This window comes from Convolutriloba macropyga, chromosome 7 (assembly GCF_964194025.1).
Source record: "Convolutriloba macropyga chromosome 7, txConMacr16.3, whole genome shotgun sequence".
Classification (NCBI taxonomy): Eukaryota; Metazoa; Xenacoelomorpha; order Acoela; family Convolutidae; genus Convolutriloba; species Convolutriloba macropyga.
The window spans coordinates 26,924,735-26,948,853 of NC_134474.1; the positions used below are offsets into that span (position 1 = coordinate 26,924,735).

At 37.8% G+C, this 24,119-nt stretch overlaps 4 protein-coding genes across 4 annotated transcripts in view; all 4 read right to left on the reverse strand.

Moving 5' to 3' along the window:
* Positions 1-12,610, reverse strand: part of LOC142342740 (calmodulin-like) — a 91,071-nt gene extending 78,461 nt beyond the window's left edge. Inside the window, exon 1 of the mRNA XM_075394270.1 lies at positions 12,406-12,610. The gene's annotated coding sequence lies outside the window, so the exon portion shown is untranslated. The remainder of the gene's footprint in view (positions 1-12,405) is intronic.
* Positions 12,611-13,043: 433 nt separating this feature from the next.
* LOC142342177 (H/ACA ribonucleoprotein complex subunit 2-like) lies at positions 13,044-13,927 on the reverse strand. Its single transcript, XM_075393402.1, has one exon. The coding sequence runs from the start codon at positions 13,887-13,889 to the stop codon at positions 13,383-13,385; it is 507 nt and encodes a 168-aa protein (XP_075249517.1). The 5' UTR covers positions 13,890-13,927; the 3' UTR covers positions 13,044-13,382.
* A 663-nt stretch (positions 13,928-14,590) lies between these two features.
* LOC142342741 (twinkle mtDNA helicase-like) lies at positions 14,591-21,672 on the reverse strand. Its single transcript, XM_075394273.1, has 2 exons — positions 19,983-21,672; positions 14,591-15,246 (listed from the first exon to the last, which is right to left on the reverse strand). Exons 1-2 carry the CDS (start codon positions 21,588-21,590, stop codon positions 14,773-14,775), a joined length of 2,082 nt encoding a protein of 693 aa, XP_075250388.1. The 5' UTR covers positions 21,591-21,672; the 3' UTR covers positions 14,591-14,772.
* A 222-nt stretch (positions 21,673-21,894) lies between these two features.
* Positions 21,895-24,119, reverse strand: part of LOC142342742 (vacuolar protein-sorting-associated protein 36-like) — a 78,451-nt gene continuing 76,226 nt past the window's right edge. Inside the window, exon 5 of the mRNA XM_075394274.1 lies at positions 21,895-22,274. Within this exon, the coding sequence (XP_075250389.1) occupies positions 21,946-22,274 (329 nt within the window). The 3' untranslated portion in view covers positions 21,895-21,945. The remainder of the gene's footprint in view (positions 22,275-24,119) is intronic.

The window sequence follows — 24,119 nt, forward strand, 5'->3', positions numbered from 1 at the left end:
GGGCAAAAACTGAATATCAAATTTTAAAAGCACCTAGTAACAATGTCAAAATGCAGTCAGATAAAACCTGAACTACACAAATTTACTTTTTCCTAACTATACAGCAGATGGAAATTTTTCTCAATGAGACTAGGTAACAAGTCGACTAAGAGAACGAATAATGAGGCGAAATTCAAAAATTAATCATTTTTAAACCAAGAAATTGGTCCTAAAAAGCATTAACTCTTAACTAAATAAACCTTGACAAATTACTAAAAAGTTATTACGAAACCAAAAATACCTGTCTTTGGTTGGACTAAGCCATAGAAACGGACTAAAGATGCAGAAAAACTCAAAAAATTACAAACGATTTGCGAAAACACAAATTATTGATGCCATTAAAATCATTAGATATTATCTGAATATTATGTATTTTTAATTCAATGGTTATTTCTACTATTTCAGCTAAAGGCTTTATACTGATATAATAACTAAGTTAAACTGGGCCACATTTGAAAACCATTGGGATCTGTTATTACGCGATTGTGTTGAAAGAAGAGAAAAAGAAACACAAAACTCACCACTCAAAAAACGTTTATATAAACGCATATTGTCCACAAAACAAAACGTCAGTGACAAATCATATAAGTGGATATGTTATTTCTTGGAATACAAGAAATTGGACGAGACCTCTCAACGATGAAAGTAAGTTAAAAATCGACGAAAAGAACAACAAAAACTGAAAAGTTTGAAAAAAATGAAAATAAAATTTAAGACTATTCGCTAAAAGTGAGTGCTTTGTGTAACATCAATAATTCGATCTTCAATTACAAGCTTATGCCAACGGTCAGCAATTTACGGCTACCTAAAGAACAAAAAAATAGGAAAAAAACAGGAAAATTCGAGAAACAAAAATGAGCGAGAAAAGAGTCGAAGGCGTTAAAAAGTAAACTTTTCGATAAAAAAATTTCTAGTTTTAAATAAATTTTTTAACATCAATGAGATTCTTCTTTTTTTAACAATATAACTTCAAAAAATCACCAAATATGAACAAATACATTAGAACCACGAAATTTTTGAGAAAACTCGATCAGTATCAATGCCATAAAATTCAATAGCTTTCACCGGAAGCCACTAAATACGCTAAACTGATGGGACGGTAAGGTTGTTTTTCATTCATATTCCATCAATAAACCATTACAACACGTCATTGACTATAGGAACAACATCAAACACAGGCAAAAACCAAAAATTCAGTAGAAAAATGCCTGAAGAAAGTGTCGAATCAATTTAAATCATAAGCTCTACTCTGAAAACTTTAACTATGATCCATTGAAAGTTTTCCCTAAACAAATGGAACTATCAGTATTTGGATAATGTGTTAAGATTTCAAAGGGAACCAAAAAAAAAGAAAAAGTATCCAAAAAATAAAAAAACTTGAAAACCCGTGGCATTGAAGTCTTAAAAATATTAGGTAGAAGATAAAACCGGAAGCCAATTTCAATATTGAGACTGACTAACAGTTGACGAAAAAATTTTAATTTTGACTAATGTTTAAAAAAATTCAAAGAATTATTTTTAAGGACTCAGCAATAAGACTTTATATTGAATAGATTTCAACGGAAGTCAATAAATACACTCCGATATGCCCCGATGGGAGGAAAAGAATATTTTTTAAGCATATTTAATCAATAAAGCATCAAAAAATGTCTTATGACAATGAAAACAACAACAAAAACAGGCAAAACGAAAAATTCAGCAGGAAAATGCGAGAAGAAATTGTCGGAGCCATCTAAAGCATAAGCTCTTCTCTGAAAACTGGGAGCCATCAATATTTGGATAATTTGATATGTGTTCAAAAGAAACCAATAATACAAAAAAAAATTAATTTTGGTTGCATTAGAAAAGAAGTGTGTCCTGAGTCTACTGAAAATGACTAACAGTTCACGAAAAAAGTTTAAGATTGGTTAATGTTCAGACAAATTTTTTGAAAAAATATTTTCATAGTCTTAAAAGCTGCGATACCCAAGGATATCATCCTTAGTATTTTATTTAGTGCAGTTCCTGTTTAATACGATGTTTTAATTTAGTTCTTTTATTTTGCGCTTCATAAAGTGTTAATCTTTTGTTCATTCAATACCTCGTGATCTGTTGTCATTTCCTTCTTGGTTTCCCGCTTCGTGATCAGACATGTCTGATCACGCCTTCACGTTTTGTTGTGCAACATTTACTTTCATTCTCCTAACTTTGCAATTCGAATTCAGTTTAACAAGTCTTCTTTTAAATCCCGCTCCGCAAGTAAACAGTAGAAACTCAAGTCAGGATTCCGTTCCGCGTATCACGAATTAAGTAATTTTAAGCATACCCGCACCGCAAATAGCTACTCTAAATAAATAGATTACGATATGTCGCAGCCAGCAACCAAAAAGTAGACGTATTCCAATTAATTTACAAGAAAATGTTAATTTTGAACTGTTAATATTGAACTTTCAAGCTGTCCTGATAAATATTTCATGTCACCATTGAAATGTTAATATCGAACTTTCAAGCTGTCCTGATAAATATTTCATGTCACCAAAAGTGGTCACTGTAATGAAAGATCAAACGGTCAAGCTTGCACTGGATTGAAAAGTATTAAATAAAGCCATTCACAAGTACAAATATCAGATGCCAAATATTGATACGCTAATCGAATCCATATCTCAACAAATAAGTGCTCCCGCGTCGCAAAACACAACGTACTTCTCTACGATTGATTTGAAATACGCATACAGTCAATTAAATTTAGACGCTAACACGGTTGATCACTGTAACTTTAACATCATTAGTGGTGACATGACCAGCACTTACAGATTCCAAACAGGATTTTACGGGCTCACAGATATGCCAGCAGAATTCCAAAAAGCTATGGACTACACACTTATTGGTCTAAAAAATACATATTAATTTTTAGACGATATTTTGATTGTTAATAAAGGTTCTCCGGAAGAACATAAAAGTTATGTAATGAAGTGTCTTAAACGCTTAGATGATGAAAATTTTAGGATAAATCTTCCTAAATGTCATTTTGGATAGCTAGAAATTGATTGGCTAGGATACCATATCTCGCAATCGGGTATGTCGCCACTAGAAAGCAAAACAGCTGCGATATTATCACTCGAAGCCAGAAAAACCCCAAAGAAACTCCGCTCTTTTTTGGGGCTGGTTCATTACATTGGGAAATTCATTCCTAATCTCGCTCAAATTAGTCATCCTCTCCGTCCCTTATTGAAAAAGTCATCAAAATTTATCTGGACAGCGGAACATGAGAACTGTTCAATGAAATAAAAAATCGCATAGCGAACGCAACCGCAAACAGCCACTATAAACCGCAACTCGAAACACGCGTGAAATATGATGCGTCACGCTCCGGTCTCGGAGCAGCTCTTGAACAATTAACAGTGGATGGGTGGAAACCAATTGCATTAACGTCTTGGTTTTTAAATTCCTGTGAAGAACGTTATAGCGTAAATGAACTTGAAGTTCTGGTGGTAGTTTGGTCAATCGAATATTTTAAAAATTAATTGTACGGGAAAACTTTTACTGTGATTACGGATCATCGTTCTCTTCTATCAATCATGAAAGAAAATAGATCGAACAAATCTTATAACAGCAGATTGACCCGCTGTGTTGATCGTTTACTCCCATTTCAATTCGACATTGAACATCTTCCCGGGGCGAAAATGGGTTGGTCGACTACATTTCTAGACACTTGTCTCAAAAAGCTGAAAAGGTCTCAGCATATGATGAGGAATTCATTGTAGTAAAGTTAAAGTTAATTTCTACAACTATCAATGCACTAGAATTCAATAACACAAAATTTGCATCCCATTTACACCAGTTGTTAATAGCACATAATCCCGCATTACAAATCACACCTAAAATTGAGACACAAAATCCCGCACTGCAGATCACACCTAAAACTGAGGCTCATAATAAGGCAAAAAACTAAATTAACACACATGCGGCACGAGTATGCAAACATGTGTATTATAATTCCCCTGCTCAGCGAAAGCTAGCCTCAAATTCTATTCAAAACTTAAACAATTTAAGTTATGTAGGTTCCGCGTCGCAAAATCCACTTAACATTTCTCTCGCTCAGCAATATACAAGTAAGAGTAAACAATTATTCCAAATTCGGAATGGATTAGCTCTCGCGCCGCGCGAGCCTCAAAAAATTCAATCTAAAATCCCGCCAATTAGGAGACATTCCTTAAATATCCCTAAAACTCACCACCCAAAAATAAAATCAGTGCTTTTTGCCTCTAGTCATTCTACAATTCAGTCGTGTACTTTCATTTCAACAAATTCAATTTCACCTTAATCACCGTCAGAAATGAATTATATAAACAAAAACAATAAAATAATGCCTTCTAAAAAGCGTATCATTCGCGTTCGATTTAACGACGCATCTCGCACGGCGAACCAACGGTCATCCAGCCAAAACGCACCTCGCCCCACAAGTCAGCGATCTAATTCGCCAAACGATTCCCGCTCCGCAAATCAACGCAATGAACCTTCAAACGATACCCGTGCAGCAAGTTCCCCACCTATAACAACACCGACATCTCCGACTCGCTCGTCGAACGCAAGTACCACTCTCACACCCAGCCCTCAAGTTCCCACATTTGAATACATCGTATCAAAGATCTTTAACAAATCATTGATTGCATCACTGACCAGCAAGGTTGCAGTAATGAAAGAGGTCCGGGATTGTATCCTGACAAACAACGAGCGCAGCCTCAAAGATCTAAACACTTACATACACTCCTATTGGAGGGACCTCCATGTACGTTCCGGGTGTGTTTGTATTGACGAAAAGGTCGCCATACCGAACGTTCTGCGAGAGGCGATGATCGACGACATACACTCCAGCCCTCCGGGTACATGGGGTATGATATGTATGGCCACGCATTGCTGGTGGCCATACATGCACCGCGAGCTCATTGTTCAAGCTACCGAGTGCAAGCCTGCACGGTGATTGGAAGGAACCATAAATCTGTTATTCCGGCTAAGCAATTTAATCCCCACATACCGTGTGTTGAACCAAATCAAGAAATTCAAATTGATTTTGGAGGTCCAATTTTTGATGAAAAGGGTAACGAAGTTTACTTTCTAGCAGCAATTGACCGTTTTTCTAAAAACCCTACTGCATGTATTTATGACAAAGCTAACGGACCGAACGTTCTAAAGTTTTTGGACATGTATATTGAAAATCACGGGACTATTCCACGCTCTATTCGTCTAGATCAAGCAAAGTGTCTAGTTGGCAATCAAGTAAAGACCTTTTGTAATAAAAATAATATCGATATAATTGAAGCTCCAGTGAACGATCATCGTGCTATTGGACTAGTGGAAAGACTTATCCAAACAATTAAGAAAAGACTCGCATGTATTAAAGAGGAAAAATCATCTATTAACGCCTTTCATGTAAAGCACGCATTAAAGATAATAATACACAATTTGCGAATATGTAAACAAAGAACAACAAAGATCTCACCTTTCGAAGCACACTTTGGAAGAAAACCTAATACCCCGCTGAGCGTGATATCGACAAAGCCTAAATTGTCAAATCTCACATATGAAAACATTGTAAACCACTATTTAGATGAAGACACAGTAATGCCGGACGAAATTCTTCCAGACGACAAGTGGGTGAATGGGTACCGCAGTGACATCGAAGTTGAAGTTGGGATGTCACGGGCAACGCACGAGGCCAACTAACGAGAAAGGACTAGCACGGACGGCGAGTCACGCTTCTTACGAACCACGGCATTTCGTCCAATTCCCCTCAAGGAAAGTGCAGTAGAGCTTAAATTAGCCCGGAAAATTCATGGGAAGAGAAGATCAAAAGAGATCTTGGAGGGGTTTTATGAAGTACTGGCGCCGGGCTCACATATTCTGGAGGTTAGCCCGACGACTTCAACGATTAAGGAACCTGGCAAACCCGTAGTCACGGTACGCAATAGTGACATTGCGAAATTTGGAACACAAGTTCCCCACCTATAACAACACCGACATCTCCGACTCACTCGTCGAAAGCAAGTACCCCTCTCACACCCAGCCCTCAAGTTCCCACAATTGAATACATCGTATCAAAGATCTTTAACAAATCATTGATTGCATCACTGACCAGCAAGGTTGCAGTAATGAAAGAGGTCCGGGATTGTATCCTGACAAACAACGAGCGCAGCCTCAAAGATCTAAACCCTTACATACACTCTTATTGGAGGGTCCTCCATGTACGTTCCGGGTGTGTTTGCATTGACGAAAAGGTCGCCATACCGAACGTTCTGCGAGAGGCGATGATCGACGACATACACTCCAGCCCTCCGGGTACATGGGGTATGATATGTATGGCCACGCATTGCTGGTGGCCATACATTCACCGCGAGCTCGTTGTTAAAGCTACCGAGTGCAAGCCTGCACGGTGATTGGTAAGAACCTTAAATCTGTTATTCCGGCTAAGCAATTTAATCCCCACATACCGTGTGTTGAACCAAATCAAGAAATTCAAATTGATTTTGGAGGTCCAATTTTTGATGAAAAGGGTAACGAAGTTTACTTTCTAGCAGCAATTGACCGTTTTTCTAATAACCCTACTGCATTTATTTATGACAAAGCTAACGGACCGAACAATCTAAAGTTTTTGGACATGTATATTGAAAATCACGGGATTCCACGCACTATTCGTCTAGATCAAGCAAAGTGTCTAGTTGGCAATCAAGTAAAGACCTTTTGTAATAAAAAAAATATCGATATAATTGAAGCTCCGGTGAACAATCATCGTGCTATTGGACTAGTGGAAAGACTTATCCAAACAATTAGGAAAAGACTCGCATGTATTAAAGAGGAAAAATCATCTATTAACGCCTTTCATGTAAAGCACGCATTAAAGATAATAATACACAATTTGCGAATATGTAAACAAAGAACAACAAAGATCTCGCCTTTCGAAGCACACTTTGGAAGAAAACCTATTACACCGCTGAGCGTGATATCGACAAAGCCTAAATTGTCAAATCTCACATATGAAAACATTGTAAACCACTATTTAGATGAAGGCACAGTGATGCCGGACGAAATTCTTCCAGACGACAAGTGCGTACCGCAGTGACATCGAAGTTGAAGTTGGGATAACACGGGCAACGCACGAGGCCAAGGAACGAGAAATGACTAGCACGGACGGCGAGTCACGCTTCTTACGAACCACGGCATTTCGTCCAATTACCCTCAAGGAAAGTGCAGAAGAGCTTAAATTAGCCCGGAAAATTCATGGGAAGAGAAGATCAAAAGAGAACTTGGAGGGGCTTTATGAAGTACTGGCGCCGGGCTCACATATTCTGGAGGTTAGCCCGACGACTTCAACGATTAAGGAACCTGGCAAACCCGTAGTCACGGTACGCAATAGTGACATTGCGAAATTTGGAACACAACTGGAGCGGCAAACTCCATTAAAAGCGTATGCGGACCGCAGGGGACCACGATCGGGCAAAAAATTAGTAGAAGAACTCATTCAAAGCCACCTGAAAGAGTTCACACGAAAACAAAAAGGGGACAAGAAGATGAAGCACCGAAAACGTGATCCGGGCAGCGGGGTATCTCCATCAAAAGCCAATATCTCACGCGCGATGCGAGGACGAATCCCCAAAATCCCCAACTTTCTCGCTATCCAAAATCAACAACCAGACGCCGGCACAGTTTCGCATAGCGAGAAACCAAGAACTTCTTCCACGAAAAAGCCTGCCGCACTGACTCAACCAAAGAGATCGTCGGATCGCAATCGGCGAAGTCCCTCTTATTCCGGATTTGAAAGCCCATCCCCAGACCCCACAATCTTGCCACCACTAAAACGACCTCGACAAACGGGTGACGTGGAGAATTTCCAGCCTCCACCTTAGTCTATTGTATAGTCGGTTCGACACTTCGCGGAAAATCAGCCTGAAGAGACCAACATTTCGCCACAAATTGGAGACGTTTCACCACCCGCCTCGCGAAACTCTTCTCTACCAGAAATGGATACCCCAACGCTAGTTCGGTCAATGACGGCGTTCGAGGCAGAAGGACGTAATTCCGACGACAACGAATGGGACAATTAAAACTAAGATTATTTAAAACTGTGACAATTAAACATTTCATAATTTAATAGTATTTATTTTTTAGCTATGATAACCAGTAACTATATTGTTAATATTTATTTAACAGGGGACCAAGTACTAATTTGTAAATTTTGTTATTAATTTATCAATTCGAAAATTGTTATAGTCACAGTTTTCTTTGTCAAGATCAGGGGTATGTGATACCCAAGGATATCATCCTTAGTATTTTATTTAGTGCAGTTCATGTTTAATACGATGTTTTAATTTAGTTCTCTTATTTTGCACTTCATAAAGTGCTAATCATTTATTAATTCAATACCTCGTGGTCTGTTGTCATTTCCTTCTTGGTTTCCCGCTTCGTGATCAGACATGTCTGATCAAGCCTTCACGTTTTGTTGTGCAATATTTACTTTCATTCTCCTAACTTTTCAATTCGAATTCAGTTTAACAATTCTTTTTTAAAATCCCGCTCCGCGAGTAAGCAGTAGAAACTCAAGTCAGGATTCCGCTCCGCGAATCACGAATTAAGTAATTTTAAGCGTACCCGCACCGCAAATAGCTACTCTAAATAAATAGAGTACGACAACAGCCATTAAAATCACTAGCTTTCAACGGAAGTCAATAAATACGCTCAAACATAGTCCGATGTGAGGACAATGACGTTTGTCTTTCATGGGCAATCAATAAGACATCACAATAATTCTAATGACTAAGAAAACAACAACAAAGATGGCAAATACGAAAAAATCAGTAGGAAAAAGCAAGAAGAAATTGTCGGAGCCATTTAAAGCATAAGTTTTTCTATGAAAATTTCATCGGTGTTCCATTGAACGTATTTTTTAAGCCAATGAGAGCTCTTAATATTTGGATAATGTGATATCAGTTCAAAAGTAACCAATAATACGAAAATAACCACGAAAATTTAAAAAATTGAGATCTTTTGTCATTGAAGTCATATATCCAAAAGTTCGTAGATCAAAGCGCTAACCAGATAAAATTTTGATTGCAGTAGAAAGGAAGAAGATCCTTTCATTACTGAGATTGACTTAAAGTTCAAGAAAATAAGTATGATTGGTTAATGTTCAAAAAAAATTTTCGAAAAACTATTCTTAAAGTCTTAACAGCCAATAGCTGTCCACTCAAAGCATTAGATATGTTCACTTATGTACGGCTCATTACGGATCATATTGCAACTTTAGTCAATTAGTGAATGCCATATGTCTCGAAAAAATTAGTAAATCCTCAAAGAAAACAAATTTTCATTTAAAATTATGAAAACTCAGTGTCGAAGCCGAACAAAAAACATGAGCAATTCCTTGAAAACAATTTTTATTGTTCATTGGGCTTCATTTGACTGTAAATTAGGTTTTTCGTTAACGGATTCTCGATATGAAAAGTGACTAGTCTCTAGGTGACTTAAAAAATCCAAAGAACTGAAAAGTTTTCTAAAAAAAGAGCTCTCAATCAGAATTCGATTTTTTTAAAAGTGAACTTCTCTATGAGACCAGAACTAGTCTTTTTATCGCCTTCAGTCTATTGGGAACACACAATTGGTTCATTTTGTGGCATGAAATGTAAATTTGAAATACTTGTTTTATGGAAAATAATTTAATTTCAAGAAAAATTACACTAAAAGTGAACAAAATCATGCCAAATATCCCGTGTTCACACAAAACCTCAATCCTCGATAACTACTCGAAAAAAAAACGAAATTCAAAAAAATCTTTTTTATTTTGAATGCTGCGCTGGAACAGCTTTTTAATGATACCACTCACATTTCTCTACAATTAATATATCGATCGGCCAAAATTGACTGAACAAAAAAAACCCATTTGAGTATATAGATCCTCCCCCCACAAGTGGGTCGGAACAATTATACAACCGATGAAATTATTATCCAAGATACACTCATTCAATCCGAAATGAGCATTTACAATATATCGAATTCATTGTGAGACTATATAAAGCTGCGATTACTAAGTTCACCTGAAAATCAAATTTGATGGAAATCTTCATAAAAACATTCATCGAAAATTTTAATTAATGCGTTTTGATTAAATCTCATGAGAGAGCGCTACTTTCTTACGGTTGGTTCCGAGATCTTTTCTCGCCGAGGGTTTAAATGCCAGAATAAACGCATAGATTTAACTATGATCTTCTTCGTATGTATGGGTAGTTTTCTTCGTATGTATGGGTAGTTTTCTTGGTATGATGGTTAATTTTTTTTGATTGATGATATCTATTTTATTACAGGATCTATCTACTTAGAAAATCTTGGTTCATAAATGATCATTGTTATCAGTTCAACCCATGCAACCACCCATGCAATCACACTCGTTTCCTTCTTGGAAAAATGGTTTGAGGTAAAACTTCCTGTTCTGGGCAATCAAATTTCACCCGCCACTGAGTTACAGCTAGTATGATGATGCATTAAATTTTGAGCTCCTCACTCATTGGGTGAGTTAAAGACTTATCGGTATAGATTTCCCCGCTCATGGATGACACGCTATTCAAGGCCGACTCGTCTCTTAACTTCTGCAACAAGGATTCAAAGATTTGCTCCAGTTTCATATGTGTCTATAATCTCGCATCCCTTGCTAGGAGCATGATTGCATGATGGTTAATTATCTGAAACCTTATTTTATCAGAAATAAATAATACAATTTGCCTTTCTATTTAAACTAGCAAAACATTTAAGTTTAAATATATAGGCAAAAATGCATATAAAAAGAGCGCTCATCGGAGCGCTCTTTTTATATGCATTTTGGAACGAAATTGTTATTGTCATTTTTGTTGCGATTATTTCTCTTTAGGATTTTAAAAACTTTTATGAGACAGTCAAATAATCATAGACAGGAAAAATTATTAGCCATGAAAGTGTTTAGCGAAATTCGTATACAATTTTCGATATTTTTCCACATTTATTCCAATACTTTCTACGGTTCTAATCAAATTGCAACTGTATTATTGTCTAAATGGCTCATGTTAGATGTTAAGAGACTTCAGAATGATTTCTAGCAGTTTTCAGTTTGTGTTCACTAAAAACGAATTGTTAATAAAGCTGCCTACCTATTGGTCAAACAGTGGACACTAACCAAATAAAAAATTTCAAACTTTTAAAAATTTAAATCTTGATGGTTATGCAAATGCGCCGCATCAAACTCAAAACGACGATCACTTTCGCTCAGCAGCCTTTTACGCATACTCTTGCATGGTGGCGGTGAAGCAAGCCGATAGGCAAACCAGCCGAATTTTGAAAATGTGGTCACGTAAACCGAAAAATTTCGGGATACCCGTATTTTAAGTTGCCCCTGGCGGGCCGCTTGGTGGTTTCTGGATTACATCTCACAGCGGCTGAGAGGCATGGCCATGGGCAGCGGTCCACTGAGGCCCGAACCCACTAGATGTCTAAAAATTGACGTATTTTTGTTTAGGTACATTGGAATACATTATGCACTATACTATGCGCAGTGTTGCTTGGAACGGTTAACAAAGTATTATTTCTGATAGATTACAACTATTATAACTTCCGGCTTGCTTTTATGTCGACTTACTTTTACGTCGTCTCTTAGCGTTCACCCTAAATCCCCCCGTATTCCGAGCTTCAAATACGCTTCCTATGTCCACTGCATATCGCGTCCTTTTCTTGAATACGTTTCAAAAAAAGTAATAAGCTTTCAACGTTGAAATGCGTTATTTCTTACCAAAAATTAAATGAATTCCTGCATTTACGCTACATCTACGGAAGTAATGCAAATATTTCAATGCTTTCGATATTGATATTCGCATGTTTTAGAGATAATTTCAGCGCATTCTTTATTTATTTGCAGAAAGGTCTCAGCAGTAAGCCACTGAAGTTACCTTCTCAGGGTGTTTTTACTGCAACTGCCTTTTATTTTCAGTGTTTTCCCGCTATTTGATTTCGCTGCTTCAATAGCTAATGATACATTTTATGCTTATCAAACATGAGATAGAAACGTTAGTTTCAAATATCAACGTTTTAATTGTATGTATGAACTTCGGTTTAACTTTCTTTTTATTTCACCTATTAACGGAATAATTTTAGCTATTCACTTATTGATTTGGTTTTAGCTATTAATTTCAGCTAATCATTTTTGATTAGCTCTGAAAATATTGTGATCAATTTCAAGCCCCCAAGCGAATTTGATGCTAATCGAACTCGAAGTCATTTAGATTGATCTCGCGGAGCCAAAATTTAGCAACTGCTGGGACAGCCACCTGTATTCCAATTAAATGTCTAGGCAACAGCTGACCTCGAATAACTCACCTTTTTGACAGGAGATTGCGGTGGTTTTTGCTAACTCGAAAAGGACACCAGAATATTGAAAGGAATGAGCTGGAGAAATTGTTTGGCTTTGTCTCATTAGGGAGCAGGCGGATTTTCACTTTGTGCACCAGATGAGCTGTATTAGGAGAGAAAGCTGAGCAGATTAAGCTGGAATAGTAAGTGCTGGTTTACCTATCCTAAAACAAGTGGTTACTCTCCAATACTTTCCATTTTTCCCAATTGTGTCAGGCTGCAGGTGTACACTCGAGAGCAAATCTTGAACAAAGGCGAAACCTCTGCTCTTAATTTACTTTTCTGCATCCTCATTAAGAAGCTTTCCACCTTAACAGGACAGAGAAATAGCAGCCACCAAAACAATCCTCCAAGCGGACAAACCACATACATTTCTGTGTGCTTTGGCTGCGACCAATATTAAACAATTAAGGCCTAACACGCCTTTATTTTGTTCTTATTTCCTAGTTTTTGTTGACATGTTGACAACTTGTTCAAAATTAATGCTAATGTTCTAAGAAACTTTGCACTTGAACCACTGAGAGCGAATTGAAACTTGTATTGTGATCTAAATTTCCTCTAATTGAATAAGTCTCTTTATTAATACGACGGCTGAGAAAGAGACCTGATGACAAAAATTGAAATTCTTTAACGAACTTCAAGTAAAGCAACGCAAATGTGGTTAAAACAACTAACAAACTTCCAAAAATAAACTCAGTGAACCACTTGCAAACAATCAAATAAAATTTTATTCAAAAAAGCTCTTGATCTCATCACTTTTTTCACTGTAATTATTGGTTTTGAATGCGAAAAATTGATTTCCATGCAACTAACTTTCACAGCTAATTTTTAAAGCATTAAGTAGAGATTTTGTAGCAGGCGGTTCAAGAAGCTTATAAATTTGTATATCCTTCTAACACCTCAAAGCTGTTCTGTTTTTCAGTTGAATACAACTGTCCAAGTATCTATGATACAGGCGCGGGCATGGACTTTATTTCTTCCAAACAAGCATTGTAGTACTTGGCCACGGCTTCATGATCCACTACAAACACACACATAGTCGCATTAGTGGCAACTGCGGCTGCTAAGTCATCTTGAGAGGGTACATACACATAAGGAATATCTTTCTCCTCAGCAAACACCGGAATATGAGAGATGAGATCAATGGGACTAACATCTCCAGCTATCACAAGGAATCCTTTCTTCGTGTTTTGTCTCAACGTTTTCATGACAGCCTTTGTACCGAAAAAGCAACAATCCTTTCTCAGTCCCCCTGCTTGGATTTTTCTTAACAATTTGTAAATCTGTTTGGTGAGACGTCGAGAAGCCATAGGTTGGGCAATTGGGGCGCAAAGACTGACCAGTTCCTCGTATGTCATTTGTGATTCTTCGCCGTTATTTGTGACGTCTCCAGTCTTGTCCAGAGCACTCGTATTCTTTTCGTCCACTTCCATTGTGGAGTCACGTGCCATACGATACCTGAATCCGAAATCAATTTTCGAGTAAGGATTAATGCCATAACACAGATAGAAAAATGCCATAACACATTTATTCAGTTATTGCCCCCGTCCCAGAGCCAACCTCTCCTACCCTTCCCAGGGCAACCCCCGCCCATCCCCGTCCCAGAGCCTACCCCCCCCCCCCCCCCGTTACAGAGCACGTGCCATTACACAGTAAATCAATTTAAATATCAGGTATGTAAGCTGACTGGCTGCTAATAATAGGCACTCATTAAGCTGGATCGATGGTGGCTTAGCGGGAAGAGATTTGAAAAACGTATAAGGGCAGGCGCAAAAAATCACGTACATTTAGAACTGAGGTTAAACGGATTTCAGATTGCACTGCAAACTTAACCGTAATTATCACCACTGCCAAAATCCAGCTATAACCATAGGAAAACTCCTTGTCGTGTAAGGGAGTTGTATGAGCAATTACCCTAAATTAATTTCCATCAATTTTTGTGCGATAACAACGGTTGCATATATTATTGATGAAATAAAACGTTAACACCCTTTGAATACTAGAGACGTCCCAAACACTGTCCTAACATTGCGTTTTTGATTAGAGTAAAGTTCGTCCACGTTTTTCTCGTCGCTAGTGTCATGTTTAACGCCTCGGGTGTTTCGTCTCAGAATTTGATAACTTATCGATGAAGATAGCAATCATCGTAATATTCATCACTGCACGGGCAAAACAAGCCATTTATTCTGGTTGCTGATTATTAACTGGAAACTATTTCATAATCACGTTTTTTGAAAAATAGTTACCTTTCTACAAAACAAAATTCTGAAGAAAATACTCAAAATTTGCATGGGCAGTTCAAGTTTTAGATCATGAAAACTAAAATCTTTTTGGTCAGTTTTCTGAAGTGCTAGCAATTTCATCAGCACTATCACTTCTGCCACTGGCATGAGTTGCTGCCGCCAATGAAAAAGTTCCCGATTTCTCACAGTACAATAAAGGCACGGTTCCCAGAGTTCCCTTGAATCTGTTCTTAGTCACCTCGATGTATTTTGAGGTTCTGCCAACGTTCTGCGCAACTGATGCTCCATTTGCGGCTGATTTTCCATAATTAGAATTGCTATATCCATTTGATGAAATTTTCTGCGTCTGTAGAATAAGAATGTTGTCTGGAATCTGTGTTAAGGCTACGGTGCCTGCAATTTCGTGGTTGGTCAAGATTCTTGTTCCATTAGCGGGGCCATTTCCCCCGTACTGCTTTCTCGGTTGGGCTAATATGGTCATGTGGATGTTGTAGCTTGATATGAACTGTTTCAGTTTGCGCAATACTCGATTAACACTTACTAATTCTTCAGCAGACGAGATAACCTGAAACGCAATTAATCTGAACAGGGTATGACTAACTAACTTGATAGCTCAAGAGGCTTCATTGAGCTCATGTAATACGTAGGCGCTATTAGAAGCTATAAATAGATCGAATTGTTCAGCACCAGTTTACTTAGTTAAAAGAGGAGACCTCGGAGGACTAAGGCAATGTATTACATGACCCAAAAATTAGAAGTTCTGATTTCCGATCGAATTATCAACTTAAAATCAAACTTCGAACATTACGACTTCGTACATAACAGTGCCTGACAAAAAATCCATCACCTTAAACTTCAAAAAAAAAAATTGTGGATGTCAACGTTTAGAACGAGGCAAAGTATCTGCGCTACCCCCCCCCCCCCCCCATGGGCCCAATAAGCCCAGCTTAGTGGCCATATAACATTTATAACTCGGTCCGCAACTCGGTCTCAGAAGCTGCACCACAGAAAGACCCGACATAACATGTCTGATGCAAAGGTTTGCCACAAAACTGGCCTGATAACTGTCGTCGAAGACTGAAGTGATTCCGCTCACAATCGTTTTTAACAACGAACTTATCGTTTTTACCAATGAAGAATAAAGTGTGAAAAAGTCACAAAAAGTCGCAAAAGTTCTAGAACAAAAGTGCAAAACGGTCAAGCGAAAATTTTGCATTAAACACGCAATTATCGTAGACACACACGTTTACAATAATTGCTCCAAACTTCGTTCGAGAGTAATTAATAACCAAGGGAAAAACTGGCGAAAATTACGACGCAAAAATTCACCATTATTTTTGACAAACTGGCATCATCAATAAAACTAATCGCAACAAAAACAAAGTCTTAGACAAAATCTATTTCATCAACAGAAGATTAGACCTATAATTAATTAATAAGACTAGGTGACATGACAACAAAAAGAACAAATTTGGCCAAAACAAAAAACTGCTTAATAATTGTGATATAAATGTCACAAAATCCATTAAAAATATAGAGAAATTATTCAAATATGCAACTAGGGCCCACTAGAAAGTCGCACATACCTATCATTACTGAACTATATAAAAGGTACCAAAAAACCAAACTGCGAAAAATTAAGCAATAAATATCATAAATAATAAACATAACCAACAAAAGAGTTGCGAATTGCTCTTAAACGACCAGTGAGCTGTTGGCTTAGGTATTAACCAGCTGGGGCTTAGTGATCCTAGCATTGGGGAGGTCGGAGGGCGGGAGGTGTCAGGGTCAAGCGATGGGGCGGGGTTTGGATTAGAGGGGGTCCAATTCGCCTGACGGAGAGATGGACAGGGGAATTGCTGGGAGAGGGTGGGCGGAGGGGATGAGTGACGATGGGGTCAAACGTTTGACCCCATCGCTCATCCCTCGCCACACATGCCCTCCACCCACCCTCTCCCACCAATTCCTCCGTCCATCCTCTCCGCCAGGCGAATTGGACCCCCTCTAATCCAGACCCCGCATTTTACACCAAGAAATTGTCTTCTCAAAACAGTTTGGGTGAATCGCAGATTTACAGACTAGTATGGCGTAAGTGCTCAGAAACTTAATGCCCTTCGAGTTTTGCCTGTTTCCCGTTTTTGACGAAGCGAGGAGACAAAAAATTGCATAAAAAGACTACAGGACTAAAACAATTGCTAGAGAAATCCATCGAGAGGAGTTAATAACATTTGGTAACGAAGTCAAAAAATACTTAAGAGCCAACATGATTTAATAGTACTAAATTACATCACAAAAATATAAATACCGGCCTACACTCGAAAAATCACCAACAATTTTTCAACAAATTTGGTGTCTAGGTCATATAATTCATTGGTTGCCTATTGAACCAGTCCAGTAACTACCGCTAAAATCCGAAACTTTTCTTGAAAGCAAACAAAATAGAATAAAAAGTATAATATAGAAAAAGTACAAAACTAAGGAAGACATTTTTTTGGTAACCCATTAGTCTACAGCGGAAAACTTTAAAGAAGACCGTCAAAACTTCCTGCAAAAAAAAGAATCGAATTTATCTCTAATTATCGGATGTGACCGCATCCTAAAATTGTCATCACGCAAATTTAGACAGCGAAATTCGAAAAAGTCTACAAGTCGCGAAACGATACAAGTCTTGGATAGAAATAGGGAGAAAAAAGATGTAACCAATAATATATTTCGAGAAGAATCAATATATACGCGCAATTACGGTAAGAAACACTAATTATGTTTCATTTCGCTTCCTTATTGGAGATTAAAAGAATGAGTATCAAAACCAATTAGCATTAGATATGTTAATAAAAAAAAATTCAACATACCCGGAAGATTGACGAAACGTATCCCCAATTGATTCCCATATACCCAACTGGGATTGATGGAACAGAAAATTGATTTTTGCACAGAAACATTTTTCAACTGAAAACCATTTTGATGCTATTTCGTAGTTGGACATGACTCCGTTTCGTTTATTTTAGATTACTTTGCTTAACCTTTAAGAATTTGAGCAGAATGAGAGGAGTTAAACAAGACTAAAAAGGTCAAAAAGATATCACGCAAAAATTGCGGATTAAAGTAAAGCGAACCAAAATTTTGTTCGACAAAATATAGGCCCCAAATTACAGCCGGCTGGGAAGATGAGGGCAGTTATTGAACAAGATTATAAATCTGGATCACAAAGGCCATTTTTGAGTTCACAGTTTCATTTTTTTGTTTCATTGCTGATACCAGCAGCTCAGTAAACACTGCGCGAAAACAATAAACGCAGAATAAAACTAGCACAAGTCAACGATTTCTGACAAAATAATGCATAAAAGTGGAATCAAAGCACAAAGAATCGTTTAGAAAAAACAAGCCAAAATTTTATCAGCCAAAAATCTAGCACAAGTCAACGATTTCTGACAAAATAATGCATAAAAGTGGAATCAAAGCACGAAGAATCGTTTAGAAAAAACAAGCCAAAATTTTATCAGCCAAAAATCATGTTACCAAAAAAGTGATTCTGCGAACACACATGCATCTGAACCTCACACAGAGTTTTAAAAACATTGTGAAAAAAGAGAAAGCATTAGTTGATTCTCAATTACATCCATCTCAAAAACCTTTTTTTAAAAACAGATATTTAAAAATTCATTCCTCTATATACTATATCTAAATACAATATCTATCTATATACTATAACATAGCAAATAATTCATCAGATTTCTTGAACCAAAAAAAGATCGAAAAAGCCACAATTTTGAAACAACTTCGAAAATATAACCAAACCGACAAACGTCGGGTGAATTGCTCTCAAACGACCGGCTGCCTTAGATAGTAGCAATCTGGGGCTTAGCAATGATAACATGCATAGGGTGGACAGTAGTAGGGGAGGGGTCAAGCGAAGAGGTGGGTGGTTTGGGGAGGTAAGGTTGGGATGGCTGGAAGAGATGAGTTTCCAAATCGCCAGGTAAAGGGTGGACTGCGGGAACTTCGATTGGTGAGGGCAGTATGCTCTAAGGAGCTATGAACATAACCGACTAACGTCGCGCGAATAGCTCTCTAACGACTGGCGAGCGGTTGGCTTTGTGAGTAGTTTGCTACGGTTTAGTGAAGCCACCAGGGGGTGAGGATGGGGGCTGATGTAGGAGAGCGGCAAACTTGTGAGGGGTGGAAGATGTGTGCGTGTCGGGGGGGGGGGGGGGGGGAGGGTTGGGTTAAACTCTAAGGACCACCCTTCACACCATGAGTATACGTCACAAAAACGGTTTCTGTGAATCGCATACTTGGAGGCTAGTGAGCTGAAAGACTCTAAGAGAACTTAAAGCCCTCTGGGCGCTACCCGTTTATCCCATTTTTGAGGACAAAAAGTCAAATGGGTCAGACGAAAAATCGCATAAAACAGACTAATATAATTGCTACAAACTTCGCTTGAGAGCAAATAAAAACAGTTAATTGTTCCACAAGTTATCAATTATTCCACAGTTCATTGTGGATTGCAGATAGAAAAAAAAATTTACAAAACTAAAGAAAATGAAAAACAGAAGAGTTGTAAAAATCAGTCAGTTTTCTCAATAGTTTCAGTTTTCTCAAATGTTAATGTTGCCATAATTAACACAACAAACATGACCGACTAACGTCGGTCGAATTGCTATCAAATAACTGGCGAGCAGCGGGCTTAGTCACTGTTTAGCTACGGTTAGCTTAATTGAAAGGGTGTGGTTGGGGGTCGAGCGCGCTGGATCGCGGTTTGAACGATGTGGGGATGGGGGGGGGGTCATGTGTGATGAGAGGTGAAGTGCGGTAGGGGGGTGAGGTGAAGCGAGGGGGGTCAAATTCTGAGAAACACCCTTTACACGATGAATTAATTTATGTCGCCAAAACAGTTTTGGTGAATCGCATACTTAAGAGTCTAGTTAGCCGAAAGGCTCTAAAAGAACTTAATGCCCTCCGGGCGATACCTGTTTATCCCATTTTTGAAGACAAAAAGTCAAAAGAGTCAGACAAAGAATTAGTCGAGCGAAAAATTGCATTATATAGTTGCTACAAAACTCGGTTGTGAATAATTGAATTTATCCGTACCGAAATACATCAGCAATCAATATGTACCCCACTCAATACCATTCCGCGCTCATAAGGCTGCAGCATCGACTTGCATGCAGTAGAATTTAGATGAAATGCCAGCGAACCGCACGTTAGCCTCTGACAATTTTGAAACGCGGACAGTAAAAAATGACAGTAAGAAAGTCACACGTGAGGGTAACACTTCATGTGAGGACAACAAATTTTTACCTTATTATCCAACATCTCAATGCCCTGAAGATACTGCAAATGGTCAATCACAATATGCCTCACTCCAAACTGCATGCACATCTTTTCAAACTCCAGCAAAATGTCCTTCAAAATCACATAACCGGAACAGTTCGAAATAAACATGGGCACATTCGTAATTGAATCACGAAAGTATTCAAAATTCTTCAAGTTAACTTCCTGCAATATCAACTGTCTGCCCATTTTCAGCAATGTAATTTTAGGTTGCATTTCTAAACTAACAAATGCTGTCGGTAGGTTATTATGCAAGCAAACATCTAACGCCATTTCAGTTGCAAACGTAGTTTTCCCTTGGCCTGTATCCCCCGAAAGAACAGTCATTTCTCCCAGCCTCAGACCGCCCAAAAGCCCGTTCAAAAGCTCATAACGGTGAAAAGAGTAACCCATGCTTGATCTGGGATCTGCGAGGAAATCTTTGGCTTCATTTAACAGATCGGAAAAATTCGAAGACAGCGAATTGACGGGAACACTGTAATCGTTTAACAAATTAGTGAATTCCTGCGCAGACGAAAGAGCCTTCAAAGCGTCTAAAGGCGATCTGTACTTACACCCCATTTGGGAGCTGATATAATAGCAGCGATCCTGTCCTAAAACTTTGGACACCTGGTGAACTATTTGGTAATTGGTTGCCATGTCAGGCAGAAAAAACACAACTCGGTCATACTGGGCAAGGTACGGAACAAACATGTCTGGAAACTCAAAATTTGAACAAGACTCAATACACAATGTAGTAACAGATGACGTCTGGTATATTGCACATGCGTTTAAAGCACCACAAGTTATAATCAAATAGTTATCATCGCTAGATAAAGCATCTTTCAATAGTAACCTACTCGATTTAACGCTATTATCACCGTTTCGTCGCGTATTACTGCGTTTCTTCAGATCCGAGTTGTCAAGAGAAACTTCTTCATGTCCGATAATATTTCTGTTTACGTCTCGGTAAGCAAAACAAATTGAAAAAGTATCATAATTGACAAAACATCCAAATTCTTCAAGAGTGTCCAAAAACAACTTAGACGCTTTGTGCAGTTGCAAAGTTTTCTTAATTTTCCAACTGTTTAGATCTGACTTCTTAAATCTGGCAACGTTTTGATTCGGAAATGCTTGTCTAAAATAATCTTCATCATTTATCTGACCAAAACATTCATTTAATTCAGAATTCGAATAACATTGCTGAGAAAAAGAAATTTTCTGTCTTGTAATATTGCACTTTGGACAAAACGTGAATCCAGATTGAGCGTGAACAAAAATTGAACTATTTTGTTGACAGGTAATGTTGAAACATTGATTGAATTCACTTTTGATAGCAAACGGATAAGCAGCTTTGATTTTTGAGGAAATGTCATTTAAATTACTCTCATTGGTTCTTCGGCGCTCGATGTATTCCTGAGCTTGCTCAGATAACAATGGAGGTAGCTGTTGTTGACTGACTTCAGGTAAAATAATCTGATCATTGTTGCTAAAAGATTCACTTGAGGTAGATGAACAATTGTTGAGAGATAGAAGACAGTTTTTAGCAGATAGAGTTCGCTTTAGAAGCTTCAAACCAAATCCCACGCCTGACATTGTAACGGACACGAAAAATAGAGTCGTGTCATTTACACATTAAATCAACAAAAACAAATCTAATCTGAAATTACATTAAAACAGCTTTCAAGAGATTTTTGAATCGATCAACAAAAATTTAATGTTTAGTTTCGTATAACTGCAAAGTATCGTCCTATTACAACGGAAAATTCCACTTTCATTTTAATTTTCACCCTTTCTTTAATAAACCTCCATTCCCAGTCAAATCCACTTCGCGCTAACGACAAAATTCGACACAATTTGATGCAAATCCTATTTGTATGCACTTACTTGAACAAAAAACTTTGGTTAAACTATTTAAATTCAACTAAACTAAGGCTTAAAACAAATATACTTATGGCATCAGCATAAACTTATTGATATAAAACTTAAGTCCTTCCACATTCTCATCTCTACACAGCTTGCCCTTCTGTTCACACAGCAGAAGTCTCTCTCGGCTTAAAGTAACCGATACACCCAAATGCCGTGAAAGCTCTTCAGCCGTGAGGCTCTCGTATTTAACCAAAAGCTGCACCGTTTCTTCAATAACCTTTTCATCGTTTACTTCGAGCAACTGAATCACTGCCACTCCGGACTCAAACCGCCTCAATATAAGAGGCAATTTGAGCTTCCCAAATTGCTCACATGCAACTAATATATCGTCAGGGGACACCAAATCAACGCCTAAAAAATAATTTTTAAACTTATTTGTATATTTTCTTTATTGTATTTCATTATTTCCTCTAAGCCTCGTGTTTGCCCCGTCCACCACACACGTTTTCATTCAGACATAATTTAACTGAACAGCCATGTTAAATAAATCATGACAATGAACTGATAGATTAATCAACCTGACAAATCGAAAAAAGTCCAAAATAATTAAAATCGCGAAATTCAAAATTCCTTTATTCAAGCCCCTCGAACAAATCCTAATTGCAGCAACCTTCACTAAACAAAGCCTGCAGACTGCCGGAGAAAAGCCGCTGTTGACCCCAGTGAACGACGTTGGAATTGAAACAGTTAGCGAAAAAATTAAGAAAAATAGACCACAGCGTAGTTTCATTTGATTAAAAAAGATGGCGAGTTGAGCTTCTGCAGTGGAGGACAAAATGCTCAATACTAATACCAATTAGCCGTGAACTTATATATATTAAAGCATCAATTTCTTTAACGTTAAGTCTTATTACTCGGGCTTTAATGGTTCAAGCTGTTTCTTTTTATTTCGCTTTTTGTGAACGTGTTCGCGTAAATTTGATGAATCAATTCTAAATTCCATTCAGTTGAAACAGAGAGTGAGGTAAGTCAGAAGCCAAACGTGAAAGTGGTGAACAAAACAAACAAAGTGTGAGGGCTCAGACCGCACATTACAACATGATTTTTAGTCTTCTCATTAGCTTTGGTGGATTGTACAAATAAATAGCCTAGGGTAGAAAAATGAATTGGCGCTAGAAGCTGAAGGTTAGTCCAATTTATCAGTCTACCCTTGAGTTATTTGGTAACAATTGACGACTGCCTAATTTATGGAAGTGTTCTAATTGGTCCGCAGTCTTATTAGATTCAAAAGATGGCAAATTCAACATACAAAATGTGGACTATGAGCTATTTTTTTGCTATCTTAATGCACGTAAGCTAAACGACAGCCTAATTTTTCCAAGTGTCAAAAGCAGTTCTAATTTGGTCCACAGTTTCATTAGATTCAAAAAACGGTGAATTCAGCAGCCTCTATATTTGAGGACGATAAGCTGAACACTAGTGTCTGGGCTCTACTGGTTAAGCTAGTTTCTTTTGATTTTGCTATTTGACCTTGACTGTATTTGCTGCTTGAATTGAAAATTTCCATTCAGTTGCAACAGTGAGTGAGGTAAGTCGGGAGACAAACGAACGTGGTTACTTATTCAAAACCAAAAAAGGTAAAGCGAATTACAAAAACACAGCAATAAGACCCATATTTCTTCACACGTTTCTCTAACCGAAACCACCATTGACGACACAACTTACAATACAAATAGTCTTCATTCAATAACTGGCTACCATCTGACATTTAAAAAACCACATAAACGTTACATAGGGTGACCGCGGAAAGGGAACGAAAAGGAAAAAAACAAAAATCAAAATTGCTCCAAAATTCTTTAATTAAGTTGTTTCCTCCAATAATTAACGCGCAAACCTTTCAGAAATTCTTCTGATCGATCAGTCAGTGAACTACGCAACGCCAGTCAGAGAAACGTGAAACAACGATAAAAAGACAAGCAACGAAAAACAGGAATCAAATTACAAACTTATCTAATTAAGTTAAAAAAAACTGCGATATATAACTTTGAAATGCTGACTCTTAGCAGATATACCAATAGAAAAGCTCTGTTTTAAATACTCAACAAGTAAAGCTATTACCAAAAGCATAATTCAGACAAAAAACCGGCGAAACCCTGAAAAGAAGCGCATATGGTCCAAAATTAGATCAAATCACTACTAATTTTTCTAATTTTTGTTTTGGAAAAGACATAAAATCAATTAGGTACAAGGAACACC